General features: G+C 37.6%; 1 protein-coding gene across 1 annotated transcript in view; it reads left to right on the forward strand.

Annotated features, from left to right (window-relative positions):
* Positions 1-19,081, forward strand: part of COL22A1 (collagen type XXII alpha 1 chain) — a 564,322-nt gene that overhangs the window by 375,999 nt on the left and 169,242 nt on the right. Inside the window, exons 25-26 of the mRNA XM_056823025.1 lie at positions 16,441-16,494; positions 17,103-17,156. Coding sequence (XP_056679003.1) covers positions 16,441-16,494; positions 17,103-17,156 — 108 coding nt within the window. The remainder of the gene's footprint in view (positions 1-16,440; positions 16,495-17,102; positions 17,157-19,081) is intronic.

Below are 19,081 nucleotides of genomic sequence, written 5' to 3' on the forward strand. Positions count from 1 at the left end.
AGATTGAAAGACAGAGAAGTGAAAAACTTACTGAAAGACACACAGCTAGTACGTGGTAGATCAGCGATTTTTGAACACAGATCTCATTCCTACTCCACTAGCCTACCTCTTCTCACTTGTAATATAGGCAGCTTCTCAATCAACTTTTATATAAAACTAAATCTGATTCCTCTGCCGGCTTCCAGCTGAGATGGGAACATAGCATGGGAAATTATCCCGTGGGGCACATATTCCTACAGTATTAATGTTCCCATTCCCAGCATAAAGTCCAGGACAGATACTTCCTTTGGTGGGTGAGGTACACAGTAAATTACAGCAAGTAAATATTGACTTTCAGTAAATCCCTGTGACAGAATGAAGGCAGCAAAACAAAGCTGTAAGTAATGCAGAGCTTGAGATGGAAACAAGGAGCTGAGAAATACATTAGATGGGAAATTCAACACCTCTAATTCTTTTCCCTTCATATGATGTAATCTATTGACAGTGTGAGTTTGAGTTGGAGTCAGAATTCAGTTTATAATTAAATCCTAAAGGGGGAAAGTCATGGAGATTATCTAGTCAAAGAGGAGAGGTTTGTTTGTTTGTTTGTTTGTTTGTTTGTTTGTTTACAGAGGAGGATGATGAGGCAAAGGCCATACAGTAAATTGGTCCCTATTGGACAGAATATCTATCTTATATCCTAGATCTTTCCTACCCTCCAACCAAATCACAACTGTCCCTGATTCCTTGAGGATATGTAATTCATCTTCCTCAAATCAGCAATTTGAATCTTTTAAATTTAGTTTAATCAAGAGTTGCCTTACTTTACCCATAGAGTTTGTCTGACAAAGTTTGCTTCCTTGAGGTGCAAATGAGAGTATGATTCTGTTGAACTGTTTGTTTGTTTGTTTTTTTCAGCTAAGTGTTACAGAGTTAGGAAAACTCGTGTTCCTGAATTCCAGTCTAGCTTCAGATACTGACTACTCTGACTCTGGGCAAATCACTTAATCTTGCTTGCCTTAGTTCCTTCCTGGAGAAGAAAATGACAAACCACTTCAGGATCTTTGCCAAGAAATCCCCAAATGGGATCATAAAGAGTCAGTCTCAACTGAAATGACTCAATAATAACAACAAAATTTATTAAACTTTTATGACATTGAAGGAAGTATGCGACTTATGGCTCTATTTTTTATCTTTTATGGCCCAAGAGGAATATACAAGATTGCAATATGTAAATGAATTATTTCTCTATCTCTCTGACATAATTTTGCCTATAAAAAGCGTTGTCAAAATCCTTATGATGTTCAGGATTTCTCTGAAGTCTAAACCTATGCTTAAACACCAGAATAATACTGTTTTGCCTCCATCATTTCTATATTAGAGTAAATACATATTTAATAGCCATTACCCACATCATAAACTCAGAATGGAGATATTTTTCCCATTAATATTTTTGCTGTGTGACTTAAAACTGGTCACCTATCTGCTCTGGGTTTTCAAATTGTATCTCTAAAGTAGGGATGATGCAACATGTCCAGAGATCATAAAATGTCAGAAGTGGAAGAGAATTTAAAAAAAAATAATTGTCTCAATCAATTAATATCTATAGGTTAAGGTCGGGTATCTATAGGCTTTCTATTAATAGGTGAGGACATAGAGGCAAAGAGAAGGTGTCTAACATAACACAGCCCTCCGGATTCTTAACTGAGTTCTGTTTCTGCTGTGTCTAGCTATTCTTCATCTCTAAAAATGGAGATAAAATGATATTCTGGGAAGAATCCTTAGAGTCAGGAGTGTAAAAATGGAGACTTGAACCTGGGACTCCATTTCCCAGAAGTCCTTGCTCACTTCCCAAAATGCCTTGTAACCTCACCTGGGCCGAGAGGGACATGGGATATTTAACCTGGCTGTAAAGGCTACTGGGGCTCTCTTTCCTGTTTCTGCTTGCAAGCAGAGGGCTCTTTCATGATGTAGGTGAGGTTAAAATGGGCCTCTCGGCCCACCTAGCACGTGCTTCTCTTACTTGTATATTCTTTATTTCTCAACCTTTAACAAAACTCTAAAAATATAATACTCCCTGCAGAGAGAAACTAATTTCTACCTGCCTCAGTTTCCCCTAAATTTTAATCCTAACAGGAGTCAGGAGAACTTGGCCCTGTCCCTGGCGCTATAGCTAGTTAACTAAGTGAGCTTGGGGAAGGCATTTCCCCCTTTTTGCTCTCAGTTCCCTCATCAGTGAAATGAAGGGCCAGGACTTGATCATGTCTGAGTTCTTTTCTAGCTCTGCTATTCGGCATTCTGTGTTGTAACCTTCTATATCTTAAGACTCTTCCATCTCTAGCCATTCATTTTCTCTGTTTTCACAGTGTATGTTTTAAGCTCCCTTCCAATTACAGTGTTCATGCTATAATCACAGTCTATGTCCTTTGCAGCTCTCAGGTGCTATGATTCCAAGTATGTGACTATACTAAGCACCTCCCCACGGCTGCAGACTTGCTGCCAGTGGGGAATTTGGGCAGAGTCCTGAGACTTCAGTAAATAATAATCAGATACTCATAGAAGGCCAGGGGAGGAGAATGATAGAAAAACACAGCAGTAGCCTGAGGCCTGAAGAGGCTGAATGCATTCCATTCAGTCCACTGGGCATTCCCCTGTCCCTGCTGAATCAATGCAGGGGCATGTTGCCTCCCTTAAAACCATGACTCCCTGAAGGCTCTCTCATTGTTTGCTGATTTGTCCTACTACATGATGGGTCCTAATTACTGGGGAGAGGACACGCTTCTGCCTCTCTTTGAAATATCCAGTGAATTCCTGCCTCTCTGACTCCCCTGCCCCAAGTCTGCTGCTGATGGGAGGGCAAAAAAGATGCCATCAAGGCAGGGGCCTGAGAGCCTTTTGCAACTTTTTTTTAAAGTCGCTCTTCTCTATAAAGGAGGCAAAGTTAACAGCAAAGTCATATTCCACCTTCTGTGTGTTGCTTAATGGAAGTGTTCTCCTTCCCTTTTCCTCCCAGATCTCTTTAGAAACTTTTCAGATCTTTGTCCTTTTTCCTATTGCTTCTTAAAAATCTCTTTGTTATCTTTGCATGCATTAATTATATGTAATCGTATTATTATTGTTATCCAACCAAGGCATTATACTTATTGAGTTTAGCCTGTTCAAGGCCCTGTAGGGAGTACAAAACAGTTTAGTAGAAATAGATTATGATAATAATAATAATAAAAAATCTTGTTTCTACAGCACTTTATGGTTTACAAAGTTCTTTTCTTTGAGCTCTTAGGGTGGAGACAGTGGGTATCATCATCTCCATTTTTTAAATGGAGAAAATCAGTAACTCATTGATGGGAGAGTTGGCTCTTTAAACTAAGTCTTCTGATTCCCAAACCCAGTGCTTTTTCTATTAAGCCAATTAACCTATCCAAAAACATTTAGTGATCACTTACTTTATTCAAGAAAACAAAATAGGTGCTAGGGAGAAAAAAGCAAAAGTGGAACAGTCCCTGCCCTCAAGAAGCTTACACTCTCCTGGTTTGGCAACATTCATAGGTAGATGTGCAAAATATTTCAAAATAATGAGTAGAATAGACATTAGTAGGTGCTGGTATCTAAAAGTGTTTTATGTAAATGTTGACATGAGCTGAGCTTTAAAGGAAAGAGAATTCCAAGAGTTGGAAATTAGGAGGGAATGCATTCTAGGTGTAGAGAGTAGTGCAAAGGTACACAGATCTGTGATGGACTGTTGTGAGGCATTAAGGTCAGTTTGTGTGGGAGATGTAATAGGGGAAGGTGAATACTATCTAATAAGTCTGGAAGGGCTTGAAAAGACAAATAGAAAATGTTTATTTTAGATCCTAAAAGTCATATGAAACCAGCAGAGTTTATTGATCAGAGTAAGGGCATTATCAAACCTGAACTTTAGAAAAGTGATGCTCAGTTGTAGGGAAAAATAAACTGGAGAATAAAGTAATGTAATCTGAAGAAAGCAGAAGAAGGAGAACATTGTACACAGTCACAATAATAGTGCAAATGATCAACTCTGAATGAAACAACTATTTTTCCATTTTTACATATATTAGCATACAAAGCATATTTCTATATTGTTCTTTTTTATAAGAAAATAATCATAGAAATCCCAAACCCCCAAATAAAAACTGAAATAATTGAAAAAATCATATTTTCATTCACATTCTGATTCCAACAATTCTTTTTCTGGAGATGGATAGCATTCTTTGTCATGAGTGAATGACTTGACTATTATCAACAAGGAAAAGATCCAGAACAATTCCAAGGAACTCATGATGAAAAAGGCTATCTACTGGTATTGAGGGAACTGATGGAGACCAGATGCAAATTGTAGCATACCACTCTCCACTTTATTTACTCCATTAATTTTTCTGTCATGTAAGCAATATGTGTTTTGTTCTACAACATGATGAACATGGAAATATATTGTATGATAATATATGTACAATCTATATCATATTATCTACCTTATTAGGGAAGTGGAGAGGTGGCTGAAAAAGAGAACATGCATTACAAAATGTCAGAAAACACTTAGAAATTACATCAACATGGGATCAGGAAAAAAATTAAAATAGACTTCCTGGTATATAGGGTGGCAGTGGAGATGTGGGACTCCTCCTCTCCTCATATATACTACCTCAAAAGGCCAAAAAAAACCCCATTAAGATCAGGAGTGAAACAAGGATGCCCATTATCACCTCTATTATTTGACATTGTATTAGAAACACTAGCAGTAGCAATTAGAGAAGAAAAAGAAATTGAAGGCATTAAAATAGGCAAGGAGGCGACCAAATTATCGCTCTTTGCAGATGACATTATGGTCTACTTAAAGAATCCTAGAGATTCAACCAAAAAGCTAATCTAAATAATCAACAACTTTAGCAAAGTTGCAGGATACAAAATAAACCCACATAAGTCATCAGCATTTCTATATAATTCCAACACAGCTCAGCAGCAAGAACTAGAAAGAGAAATCCCATTCAAAATTACCCTAGACAAAATAAAATACTTAGGAATCTATCTCCCGAGACAAACACAGGATCTATATGAACACAACTACAAAACACTTTCCACACAACTAAAACTAGACTTGAACAATTGGAAGAACATTAACTGCTCATGGGTAGGACGAGCCAATATAATAAAAATGACCATCCTACTCAAACTCATCTATCTATTTAGTGCCATATCCATGGAACTTCCAAAATTTTTTTTTACTGATTTAGAAAAAACCATAACAAAGTTCATTTGGAAGAACAAAAGATCAAGGACATCCAGGGAAATAATGAAAAAAAAAAATACAAAGGAAGGGGGTCTTGCAGTCCCAGATCTCAGACTATATTATAAAGCAGCGGTCATCAAAACAATTTGGTACTGGCTAAGAGACAGAAAGGAGGATCAGTGGAATAGACTGGGGGCAAGCAACCTCAGTAAGACAGTATATGACAAACCCAAAGATCCCAGCTTTGGGGACAAAAATCCACTATTTCATAAAAACTGCTGGGAAAATTGGAGGACAGTGTGGGAAAGATTAGGTTTAGATCAACACTTCACACCCTACACCAAGATAAATTCAAAATGGATGAATGACTTGAACATAAAGAAGGAAACTATAAGAAAATTAGGCAAACACAGAATAGTATACATGTCAGACCTTTGGGAAGGGAAAGACTTCAAAACCAAGCAAGAATTAGAAAGAGTTACAAAATGCAAAATAAATAATCTGGATTACAGCAAATTAAAAAGGTTTTGTACAAACAAAACCAATGTAACCAAAATCAGAAGGGTAGCAACAAATTGGGAAACAATCTTCATAAAAACCTCTGACAAAGGTTTAATTACTCAAATTTATAAAGAACTAAATCAATTGTACAAAAAATCAAGCCATTCTCCAATTGACAAATGGGCAAGGGACATGAACAGGCAGTTCACAGCCAAAGAAATCAAAACTATTAATAAGCACATGAAAAAGTGCTCTACATCTCTTATAATCAGAGAGATGCAAATCAAAACAACTCTGAGGTATCACCTCACACCTAGCAGATTGGCTAACATGACAGCTATGGAAAGTAATGAATGCTGGAGGGGATGTGGCAAAGTGGGGACATTAATTCATTGCTGGTGGAGTTGTGAATTGATCCAACCATTCTGGAGGGCAATTTGGAACTATGCCCAAAGGGTGATAAAAGACTGTCTGCCCTTTGATCCAGCTATAGCACTGCTGGGTTTGTACCCCAAAGAGATAATAAGGAAAAAGACTTGTACAAGAATATTCATAGCTGCACTCTTTGTGGTGGCCAAAAATTGGAAAACGAGGGGATGCCCGTCAATTGGGGAATGGCTGAACAAATTGTGGCATATGTTGGTGATGGAATAATATTGTGCTAAAAGGAATAATAAAGTAGAGGAATTCCATGGAGACTGGAACAACCTCCAGGAAGTGATGCAGAGCGAAAGGAGCAGAACCAAAAAACCATTGTACACAGAGACTGATACATTGTGGTACAATTGAAGGTGATGGACTTCTCCATTAGTATCAATGCAATGTCCCTGAACAATCTGCAGGGATCTAAAAAATACTACCCACAAGCAGAGGATAAACTGTGGGAGTAAAAACACTGATGAAAAGCAACTGCTTGACTACAGGGTTGGAGGGGATAAGACTGAGGAGAGAATCTAAATGAACACTATAATGCAAATTCCAACAACAGGGAAATGGGTTCGAGTCAAGAACACACGTGATAACCAGTGGAATCATGCATCAGCTATGGGAGAGGGATAGGTGGGGGGGAGGGGAGGAAAAGAAAATGATCTTTGTTTCCAGTGAATAATGTATGGAAACAACCAAATAAAATAATGTTTAAAAATTAAAAAAAAAGAAGTGAAAAAAAATTCATATGCATGAGGGGACTCTACAGTAGGGCTCAGCATTGAAGGTATGTGGGATTTTGGCATTTTTACACTGTGAGGGGGTGAAATAGTTTCCACCAAAACATGGGTTGATTAAACCTCCCTCACCCCACCTATGGAACCAGTGTGCTCGAGTCAGAGCCAGTGAGCTAGAATCAGTGAGTAATCAACGGGCACCTCTAGAGTGAGTTAGGGGCACCTTTAGGTCCTTGGCAGAAGACTAAGACCACCAAAGACCTACTTGTGAGAGCAGCTAGACTTGAGACCCCCAGCAGTCTGAAGAGTGCAAACCTTGGGCACAGAGATAGCTCTGAAAAAGTCAATAAACAGTAGAAACTGCAGAGACTCCAGAGGTGGCCTCAGGCAAAACCATGTTCCTAAGCTCCATGCACAGAAAGCCTGCCCCCCTCACTCAAAGCTCTGAGTGGAAAGGGAAGGGGAAACCAGAATAGTGATGGCCAGCACTGCCCGGGGGAGGTGGGGCGGGGAGGAGAACTTCCCAACATCAAGAAGAAAAAGAAGAAGGCATTGACCCTGGATAATTTTTATGGAGGAAAAATCAACACTACAGAGGAAACAGCAGAAGAGGACATACAAATAAATGCATCCAAACCTTCCAAAAAATAAAATTGGCCACAAACTCTGGAAGAATTTAAATCTGAGCTTTTGAAAAAGATGGAAGAATATTGGCAAGAAAAGTGGGAAACAGTTCAAAAAGTAAATAAGTTTACAGAACAGGAACTCCCAACTAGATACCAAAATTAAACAGCTGGAATCCATGAAAAGCAGGATAGACCAAACTGAAAAGGAAAATTAACAGATTATTGCTGAAAATCAAAAGATTATAGGGGAAAAACAGTCCTTAAAGGCCAGAATCGGGCAATTGGAAGCCAATGATCTAGCAAAACAGCAAGAATTAATAAAGCAAAGTCAAAAGACTGGCAAAATAGAAGAAAACAAAATATTCCACTGACAGGATGATAGACCATGAGAACCATCCTCAAAGAGACAATTTGAGAATCATTGGTCTACCTGAAAACCCAAAACTGAACAGAAATCTTGATAGCATATTCCAAGAAATTATCCAAGAAAACTGATCTGATGTTTTTGAACAATAGGGCAAAATAGACATTGAAAGAATTCATAGAAAACCCTGTACACTAAATCCTCAAAAGAAAACCCCAAGGAATGTAATTGCCAAAATCGAGAGCTTCCAAGCTAATGAGAAAATTTACAAGAAGCCAAAAAGAGACAATTCAGATATCAAGGAGCACTAATCAGGATTACACAAGATGTGGCAGCTTCTAAACTAAAGGACCACAAGGCTTGGAATATGATATTCAGAAAGGCAAGAGAATTGGTTCTTCAACAAAAGATCACCTACCCATCAAAACTAACTATATGCTTCTAGGGGAAAGTATGGGCATTCAACAAAATAGAAGAGTTCCAAGTATTTGTAAAAAAAAAAAAGACCAGAACTAAGTGGAAAATTTGATATCCAAGCACAAAAATCAAAAGAAACATGAAAAAGTAAATAAGAAAGAGAGGGGAAAGGGAAAAATTATTTTTTTCTTTAAATTTTCTTCTTTAAGGGCTTCAATAAGATCAAATTTTTTATATTAATGTATGGAAAATGTTATTTGTAACTCCCCAAAATTATATTCATTATTATAGTAATTAGAAGAATCACTCATAGGTAGAGCGATTGGGGTAATAAGTGGTCTAAAATGATATGCAAAAAATAAAAAGGGAGGGGGGAATAGAATATGGCACCAAATAAAACTTGAAGGAATTAGATAAATAGTATACTCTATATCACACCAAGAGGTACATGGGAAGGGAAGGGGATGAATACTATTATAAGAAGGAAAGGAAGAGAGTGCTAATAGGTAATACTTAAACCTTACTCTCAGTGAAATCAATTCTGAGAGGAAAGAACATCTAGATCCATTGGGGTATCGAATTCCCTATGGGGGGGAGAGGGGAGGGAAAGAACATGATTCTTATAAACAAGGAAAAATATTTGAAATAAAAACTAAAATTAATAAAATAGATTGAATAGGTAAAAGATTAGAGAACAAATAGTGTCATTGTATCCTCACAGTATCTCTGGAAAATTGGTGCTATTGTTATCCTCATTTGACAAATGAGGAAACTGAGGCACAGAGATGTTAAGTGACTTGCCCAGAGTCACACTACAAATGATAAGTATGTGATGCTGACTTGAGGTCTTTTTGACACCAGGGTCAGAATACTTTGAATTTGAGATCCTTAGGGGGTGTCTGATGCAAAATGTCCAGTTGGCAGCTGATAATATCATTATTGTTTGTTTATTCTAGTATTTTCCTTATGACCTTGGGCAAGCCACTCCTCTCATACTTAGTTTCCTCTTATGTCAAAATGAGGGTTTGCTTCAATGATCACTAAAGTCCCTTTGAGACCTAAATCTGTGACTTTGGAAACTTAGTGTCACACTCTAAGTAAGGACTTTGAAGAAGTAGATTTCTGAGGTCTTTTCTAGCAATAGCTTTTATTTTCAAGTATTTCACATTCTGAGATCCCTGCCAGCTCTGACATTCAGTGATTCTATCTGGGAGAACAGTTGTTGCTAATCCTGGTTCACAATTACATTTGCCATTGTGAATTTGTAGCTAAGTGATATAGCCATCATACTGTGGTACGGACAGCGACAGGCTCTATATGTGCCTGGGCAAGGATCCAGGATTTCAGAAGCTGAGGCCAGCCTATGAAGAATAAAGTTAGTGTAAGAGTCAAGAGCAGGCAATGGAATTTATGAGAAATGAACTGGACTTGGGGTCTCCACAGAGAGTGAGAGTCAGAGAAGTGGGCTCACCCCTGGAGTTCACTCACTCCTGGAATGATATTGGGGAGACTGCAGCTCCTTGATCACTTGCGTTCTTGAGTTATCCAATCTGATGATGACACTAAGTTCTATTATGAATATTTTGAACCTGAGCAAAGGAGGGCCACCTGGCTGCCTAAGGAGGGACAAAAAAGTTCAGGTGAGAAACAGAGCGGGTCAAAGCTGTTGTGCCAGGCAATGTGTGATTGGCTAATGAGTGGATACATACTTTCAGTTTGAGTGAGGTAAGATGACCCAGTCCCACAGATTCTGCCAAAAAAAAAAATGGATCAGGAGTGTGTTGGACAAGAACCATGCAGCCCAATTTTGAGCAGCTTTAGTGGCTAATCAAAGTCACTAAAGTCAGCAATAAGAACTCTCTAGAAGCCAGCAGAAGGAAGGGGCAGTTGTTTTAAGAAAATGGTTTCAACTGTGGCACAATTGAATGTAGTGGACTTCTCTACTAGCAGCAATGCAATGATCCAGGACAATTCGGAGGGACTTATGAGAAAGAACGCAATCCACATTCAGAGAAAGAACTGTGGGAGTAGAAACACAGAAGAAAAGCAACTGCTTGATCACATGAGTCAAGGGGCATGTGATTGGGGATATAGACTCTAAATTAACATCCTAGTGCAAACATCAATAATATGGAAATAGGTCTTGATCAACAACACAAGTAAAACCCAGTGGAACTGTGTGTTACCTGAGGGGGGGGGGGGGAGAGAAGGGAAAGGAAAGAAAATGAATCATGTAACCATGGAAAGGTATTCTAAATTAATTAAATAAAAAATTTCAATTAAAAAAAAGAAGATAGTATTGAGATTTGGATATCTAAGGTAATCTTTTGCCAATTCCTGGAACATATATGTGAGTTTTGTGTAAGCAGGAATCATTCAACAAGCATGAGTCTAAATTATAGCATCCAGGTGAAAACTGCAGGTGATTAAATATGAGAGCATTGTATCATGCCTTTACAGAAAAAAATACATAAAGTAAGACAGCTAGGTGGCAAAATGGATAGAGTGCCAATCCAAGAGTAAACAAGACTCATTTTCCTGAGTTCAACTCTAGTTTCAGACACTTCTTTGCTGTGTGATGCTGGGCAAGTTATTTACCTTTATTTGCCACAGTTTCCTCATTTATAAAATGAACTGGAGAAGGAAATGGTCAGAATTCCAGAATCTTTGCCAGGAAAACCCTAAAAGGGGTCATGAAAAGTTGGACAGGACTCAAACAATTGAATAGCAGGAAACATTAATTGCCTACTGTATGCCAGCTATTGAGCTTAACACTGCTAATGTAGACACAAAAATGGAAGCATTCTTGTCCTCAAAGATTCTCCTTGGGAAAATAATATTTACAAAGATAACTAAATTGGGTAGGTGTTATGGAGGATGTTATGGAGCAATGGTGTGTTTCATAATTGGTCTCCATTAAGAGGTCATTCTTGATCTGAATCTGGAAGGAAGTTTGGAGTTTCCAGAGGAAGAAGTGAGGAGGGTTCATACTTCCAGGCATGGGGGTCCACCTGTGAGAAACTAATGAGGCAGGAGATGAATGTTTTCTCCAGGGAATTGGAAGAAATTTAATCTGGATGGATGGAAGAGGATAGGAAGGAAAGTAATCTTCAAATTTTCCTGGAATAGTAAACTGGAGCCAGATTTTGAAGAACTTTGTATTCCAAACCCAGGACTTTGTATTTTATAGAGAGGAAATAGAGAGCCACTTGGGCTGTTTGAACAGGGAAGTGACATGGTCAGACAAGTGTATTAGGAGAGGTTGGGAGAGCATTCAGACCACCTGCACAGGGAAGTTGAGGGATGACTCCTAAAATAGTTCAGTAGCCAATGATGTGGAGATGATAATAAGAGAAGTGGTGCTTGAGTTGGATCTTGGAGGAAGAGAAAGACTTTCTGAGATGTACATCCCAGTCATGGCGCATGGTCAATGCAAAGCCATGGAGATGGGTGATGGAAGGTTATGTGTTAGAAACAGCAATAAGACCAATTTGGCTGGACAACAGAGTGTCTCTGTGGGTAGAGAGGGGTGATGTCCAAGAGATAGAATGAGTCCAGATTCTAAAGGGCTATAAAAGCTGAACAGAGGAGTATGCATTTGATTCCCATGCTTCTGTTTTCATCTTCATCATTTCTTACAGCACAGTAATATGCATGTAAATGTAAGTTCATGCACCACAATTTGTTTAGCTATTTCCAAATTAATAGGAATCTATTATGTTTCCAGTCTTTTGGTTCCACAAAAAATTGCTGCTATAAATATTTTGTTTATGGAGTCTTTGTTTTTGTCCCTGACCTCATTGAAGTCCTGCCTAGGAGCATAATCTTTGGGTCAAACAGTGACATTTAGTCACTTTCTTCACATAATTCCAAATTTCTTTTCAGAATGATTGAAATAATTCACAGCTCCACTGATAGCACTTTTTTTTTACCTGTTTTTCCATATTCCCTCCAGAAATGACTGTTCCTAGCTTTTGCTATCCATGGAATATATTGAGTAGGAGATAAAACCTCAGAATTATTTTGATTTTAATTTCTCCAGTGGTTAGTGATTTAGAACCTTCTTTCAGATGGTTAATAATATTTTGCTCTTCTCTTTCTGAGAACTATTTGTTGATGTCTTCTAATGACATTAGCTATTAAGGAATGTTGCTTATTTATTTTGGATATCCAGATTTTTTTCTCCATAAACATTTTCTAACATAAGCATTTTCTAGCAGATGCATCAATAGTAGAATGGAACCATCATAAAAGCACTGAGTTTCTATCACCAGAGACACATTCAAAGGAGAAGTTTGGTTGACCACTTGTCAAGAGTATTGTTTAAGTGATTCCTGTATAGGATGGACTACATGGTCGTTAGGGTCCTATTAGATGGTCTTTTCTGTAATTCTTTTACTTTAGAAATAAACCAACCAAGCGGAGCTGAATGACAGCTGACTGACAGCTTTGAAGTGCTACTGCAGACTCTTTTATGCTGAATTTGCATCTGTCAGCCACATCTGCCTTTCCTCCATAAAGAGGAAAATTTCTTCGCCATGGCTCCTGCACAATAGGCCAGTGAGGAGTCAGAGAAAAGGAAGTTCCTAACAAATCCTGTGTTCGTTTTTTAGAAAATGTTTAGTACTCATCTGCCGCATTTGGGCTAACATATACTCCTGCATTTTTGAGATATTGAATGGGCTCCAAGAGAAATGGAGACCTATTTTCCAACAGGCTGAACCATTCTCTTTTGTGGATGTTCACTGCCCTCTAGTGTTCACATATATTCCACTTTCTGGCCCGAAAATCTGTGCTGCTATTATAACATTGTCATACTCCAAAGGGTCAGAAAGAATAGGGTTGAACCCCTGTCCCAAAGTTGCAAAAACATTTTTTTTACATTATCCAGTTGTAAGTTTCTATCTACTAGTCTTTTTCTCACTTTTCATTTTTCGTTTTTATTGTGGCTGTTCTTTTTTGTCTAACTCCACATGATCCAATAAGCTTTTTTTGTCCATGTTGATTTTTGTCTGGGGCTAAATTTGAACTCAGATCTTCCCAAATCCAAGCCCAGTGCTTTTTCCATTTACCATTTAGTTGCCCTCAGGAAGCTTCCCATTAGTTGAACTGAAGAACATATTTTGGTTATTTGAACAACACAACAATGTTAGACAAGAAGTGATCTTAAAATCAAATCCTTCAACACTCTCATTTTACAAATCAGGAAACTAAGGTCTAGAAAATGACTTGCTAGAGGAAGAGAGAGATCATAGCATGATAGATTTAATTCTAGAAGGAAAATGAGAGACCATCTAGTCCAACCCACTTTAATTTATCAGTGAGGAAACTTGGGCCTCCCTCATCCTGAGTGTCTTGAGCCAAGTCCCATAGTTAAGAAGTGGCAACACTAGGATTTGAACCTGGATCTTGAGGCTCTAAATCCAGCACCCCTTTAACCATACTACATTGCCTCAGTGATGTAGCAACTTATATTCATAGGGTACACTTCAAGTTTACAAAGTGTCTGCATGTGCATGCACGAGTGTATACACACACACACACACACACACATACACACACGCACACACACTGTGAACTTTAGATTACTCCACCCTACTTAGTCTAACAAAAACAGGAACATCTACACCCATATTGAAGGATTAAGTATTTAGGGGGATGGCCTATGACAGACATGTGCTAGCAAATGACAAATCATAAACAACTGACAGACCCCTGGGCTGTCCTAAGTCAAGCTTAAGCTACCATTGGTACATGTAAGACACAGGAAAGTGATGTAAAAATTGTCTATATATTTCACGTCACTTCCTTTCTCTGGCCTCTTGGGCGGTGGAGAGGTGGTTAGCAGAGTGTTATGAGTGTTTCAGCATCTTGGGTGGTGGCTGCTATTGTCCAGGTTTAGCGGTGAGTTTTCTTTGATACCATACTGGAGGAACCTGAGTAGCCTAGTTCAGGTGAGGCATCTTTACTGAGCTCTATCAGAGTTTAGACTTTCTCCTTTACCTTCCAAACACTATCTTCTTAAGAAAGTCACTAATCTTCTTCAGAGACCTCATGGTGGAGGACTTTGAACTCCCCCTGGCACAGGCCAGGCAGGAGAAATCCTATGCCCTTTCCCTCTCCCTTCTCCTTAATTCCTTCCCTCTCTATTAATTAAACCACCATAAATTTCCAAACTGACTTGGTTATTTTATTTGGGATATTCCCTGGTGACCAAACCCTAAAATTATCCTGACCACACACACAGACACACACACAGAAAATATGTTTATATATATATATATATATATATATATATATATATATATATATTCTGAGATGTTGAGGGAAGGAGAGAGGGCTGTCCTGAATAGAGGAATATGGTGTAATTCTTCAGGGGAGTGAGGGCTTTTATGAAAGTCTCTGCTGCCTCCTTCAGGGATATTGGGAGATAAGTAGTCTATTTTTCTAGAGTTTCAGAAACATGCTACTCCTGAGTGGAGGACTGAGAAGGATGCTATAGAGGCTCCCTTCCTGCTGAGAAGTTGATCTACTTCTTATAGGATCATCATTTTAGCAAGGAAGGACTAAGGATTGTTAAGTAGCAATGGAGTCTCATCTGAGGTTTAAATTGAAGATTTTTTTTTCAGTTGAAATGAATTTTTTTCATGACTTTCTCACACCTATTGTGGAAAACAAAAAATAAATGTATAATGGAGATTACTCATCGGCAAACATTTCATAGGATTGAACTATGGAAAGTTAAGTAGCAAAAAAAAATGAATAGTTTGCTGATGACACATTAAAGTGGTAAACTGTAGGGTCAAGATGAGTTGTGGAGGTAACAGAAAACAGGCTTGAGCAGGACTGAGAGCATGAAAGAAATCAGAATGTAGGAATAAAGTTAAACAATAGGTTTGCTATGAGTGAGAGTGGGAGAAGTGAACCTTTGAATAGATGGTTGTGGCTTAGAGTGCAGTCTCAGAATTCTAATCCTTGACAAAGGAACACTTCCAAGAAATGCATTATCTCTAAAGTATAGCAGAAATAGAACAAAGAAAGATGTCCTTAGAGTTGTGGAAAATTAGAAGCTTGTAGTTGGGTTGTTAATCAACCAACATTTATTAAACACATACTAAGTGCTGGGAAGTGTGCTAGATGCAAAAAATAATAATAATAATAATAATCCTTGACCTCAAGGAACTGATATTCCCTAAAGTGAAATAACTTGTACATATAGAAGTAATTGTATAACATTATTTATAAAATTCTTAAAAATGATTCAGGAAAGGGAGGTACTAACAGTTTATATTATTAACAATGGATATTGAAGTACTTGGGATGATGGTGATGGAATGGAGTGGTATAGAAAGAAAATCTGTAAACTTTATACTGATGATGCTAAAAAAGTCATAAAATTAGCCTAGAGTCAGAAAATGGTAGCATCAAGGAGGAAGTGTGATATAAAGCAGATGCATGGACAACTGAATGAGGAAAGTTCTCTGAGAATTGGTCCTGGTGAAAACAGAAAACAACAGTGGGGAATAAAAAGCATGCATTTGTTGATCCCTTGCAAATTGGGGTTGGGAGGAATGTGTAGAGTAACTACAAGTGAAAAGAGTTGCATGAGTATCATGGACAGAGGAAAGTTTCTATTAAAAACAAGAAGAAGTAAAGATGTTTGGTTGAAAATTTAGAGATGAAAGGAGAGTTTCTGAACATTAATGTTCAGAAACATTCCCTTCCTTCCTCTACTTTCCTTTTTGTTTCTTCTTACTCTTCATTCCTCCCTTCCTTCCTTTTTTCCTCCCTTCCTTCCTTCCTTATCTTTTTTCCTTCTTTCTTTCATATTTTCTTTTATTCTTTATTCAATAGCAACTTAGGAAGTTTATCTGCTAAAGTATTGTAGGATTAGAAACTGCCTTAGTGGAAAATGCCTCCATAATGATGGAATCACAAATCTTTATATGTTCCAAATAAGTATTTATTATTAGTTGTTATTATTACATTGTAGAGAGCTTTTCTTTTTGGTTTCGGCTTGAACTAGATGTTTTCTCCAGACCCTTAAGCTAGTAGCAACATCTAATCCACAAGGAAACTTCTATTCCTACTACACTCTCTACCATTTTTTTTATGTATCAGGCCATTTTTCTCTTTTCCTTACAGGGCTCTCAAGGATCTCCTGGTGTCCGAGGACCACCTGGGCCAGCTGGACCCCCAGTAAGATTGATTTTGTTTTGTTTCCGTGTCATTTCGGTTGGGAGGAGTATAGAAAACTTGAAATATAATTTAATCTACTTAGAAATGTATGCCAATGTGTATCATCAATTATTTTGAATGGAAAGTCCCTGAAAAATTTCCTCCTTCCCTTCCCAAGACCTGCTACTTTAACCAAATTATGTGAACCTATCAGCCAAGACCCATCTCTACCATTCTCAAGACTAATAGAAGTGCCCAGATATGATGAAGTGGGTACCTGTGAATTTGTGCCAAGTTTTTGAGACAGAAATGATGCCCTATGAACAAATAAAAAGAGCTAATTCAAGAGGTTCCTCCCTTGTTAGAAAACTAAAGACAGCTTAGATAACATTTTTGCAGAAAAAATTCTTTTTCAAGTACATATTAAACTAGATGGCCTCTGAGTACACTTCAAAATCTTAGCATCTATGATTTTGTAGATACAGGACTACCATGTAAAGGCAGTCAGGGGAAAAAAATCAACAACCTCTCCAGATCATATAGAAAGAAATCCAACTATGTTATGGGGTGGTGATGGGGCTAGCAAAGATGGCAGACTTCCAGTTCTTTATGGGGATTTTCTCATCTAGGGCCTTCCTGGAGAGATTGGCTTCTCTGGAAAACCTGGCCAGCCTGGCCAACCTGTAAGTACTATTCCACATTCTTGTAAAGTTTTTTTTTTTTAACAAATATAAAATTTCACCTTAATCTGAATTAAATTTCATTTTCTCAGACTGGGCCCAACAATCTAGCCTGTAATTTCTATATACATTTATAAGTACTTATATTAATCATGTACTAGTTCTTGTTGGATGTTGTTGAGATTTTTTTTAGTTATTACTATAATACAACATGTTTACTATTCCTTTCAGTTTTGTGTCATATTCAAGTTATAACTTTTACTTTTTTATAGGTTTGGGGAATATTTTAACCCTCTCTTGTGAATTATCTCTCCAGTAGCTTTTCCTGATGCTTCTTTTTTCTGACTCTCATCCTAATACTCCATGGATTCCTTTGCTGTCTTTTCATCCTTCTGTTATTTCCTAATTGTTGGTACTGTTCAAGACTCTAAGCCAGTCCCTTTCTCTATTGTTCTCTCTTCTTTCTTTATTCTGTCCACCTCTTTCAACTGGGATCACATTATTAAACATTTTATTTTAATTATCGATTCTATGCATAGAACTCCATCATTTATATGTCAAGCTCTGGTCCTTCAACCAAGCTTTAATCTGGCAACAATGGCCTAATGGACATTTCAATTTGGATGCAACATAGTCCTCTCAAAGTCAGCAATCACAAAAGAAAAGTCATTGTTTCTTCTCCCAAATCACTCATCTTCTTCACTTCCCTATTTTTATTGAGAGCATGGCCAGCCTTTCATTCTCCCTTGTTTCCAACCTAAAGGACATCCTTCATTCTTCATTCTCATTTCCAAATATTCCCTTCACATTTCCAAGCCTTTGCAATGCCTTACCTCCCAGTGTGTCTTGACAACATATTACTTTACTAATCACACAAAAACTACCTTAATTCAGACTCTTCTCCCTTCTTATCTAGACTATTCTAATATCTTCCTTGAGTTTCTATTTTCTAATAGAAATCTAACATATTCTAATATCCTCCCTGCCTCAAGTTTCTCCCTTTTCAAATGTATCCTCCCCATAGCTACCAAAATGATTTTCCTAAAGTAAATGTCTGGCCATGTAATTCTCTTAATCACTGAAATCCTGTTGCTTTCTATTGCCTCTAGGGTAAAATATAAATTTCATTTTATATTTAAAATCCTTTACTACATAGCTTCAACTCCTTTTCAACCCACATGTGCATTATTCTCATTTGATGATATCTCCAAATTGGCTTTCCTGCTGTTCCTCAGATGTGGCACTCCATCTATTTCTGGTCCTTTGGTTATCCCCTTGCTTGGAATGAACCCCATCTTCTCTTCTGCCTTTTAGAATTCCTTGTTTCCTCCAAGAATCAGCTCAGGTACACTTCCTGCATAAAACCTTTCCTCTTTACTTCCCACCCTAGCTGTAAGTGCTCTTTCTTTCAAAGCTCCTTTTTTTTTGTCAATTTAATGTGTTTATGTGTGTGTATACACACATTTTATATATGTGTACTTTTCTACATACATACATATATATGTTTAGTATATAGTCTTTTCCCCAATAGAATATTACCTAATTGAAGGCAAGGATTGTTTTGTATCTTTAAAATATGGCACATTGTAAGTACTTAAAATGCTTGTTGATTGATCTGAAAATTACAGCTTTATGTTTTCTTTATCATTTCCCTATCCACCTTGAACCATTTTATCCTTCTTCAATCTTTCACTTGCTTGTCTGGTTTTTAAATGTCTGTTGTTATCCTTAGAATCAAACAGAAGCTTCATTTCTCTCTAGATGTTCACATTCCTCACATTCTTATAAGACAATGATACTTTTATATTCTTGTTTTGTTAACTGTTCTTGATCCCATCTTGAACATATGTGTTTTGAAACTCTACCCTGGCCAGTGGTTCCATATATATCCACAGTCATCTTGAAAAATACTCCTTTTATTCTTAATT

Source organism: Monodelphis domestica, chromosome 3 (genome assembly GCF_027887165.1).
Source record: "Monodelphis domestica isolate mMonDom1 chromosome 3, mMonDom1.pri, whole genome shotgun sequence".
NCBI lineage: Eukaryota > Metazoa > Chordata > Mammalia > Didelphimorphia > Didelphidae > Monodelphis > Monodelphis domestica.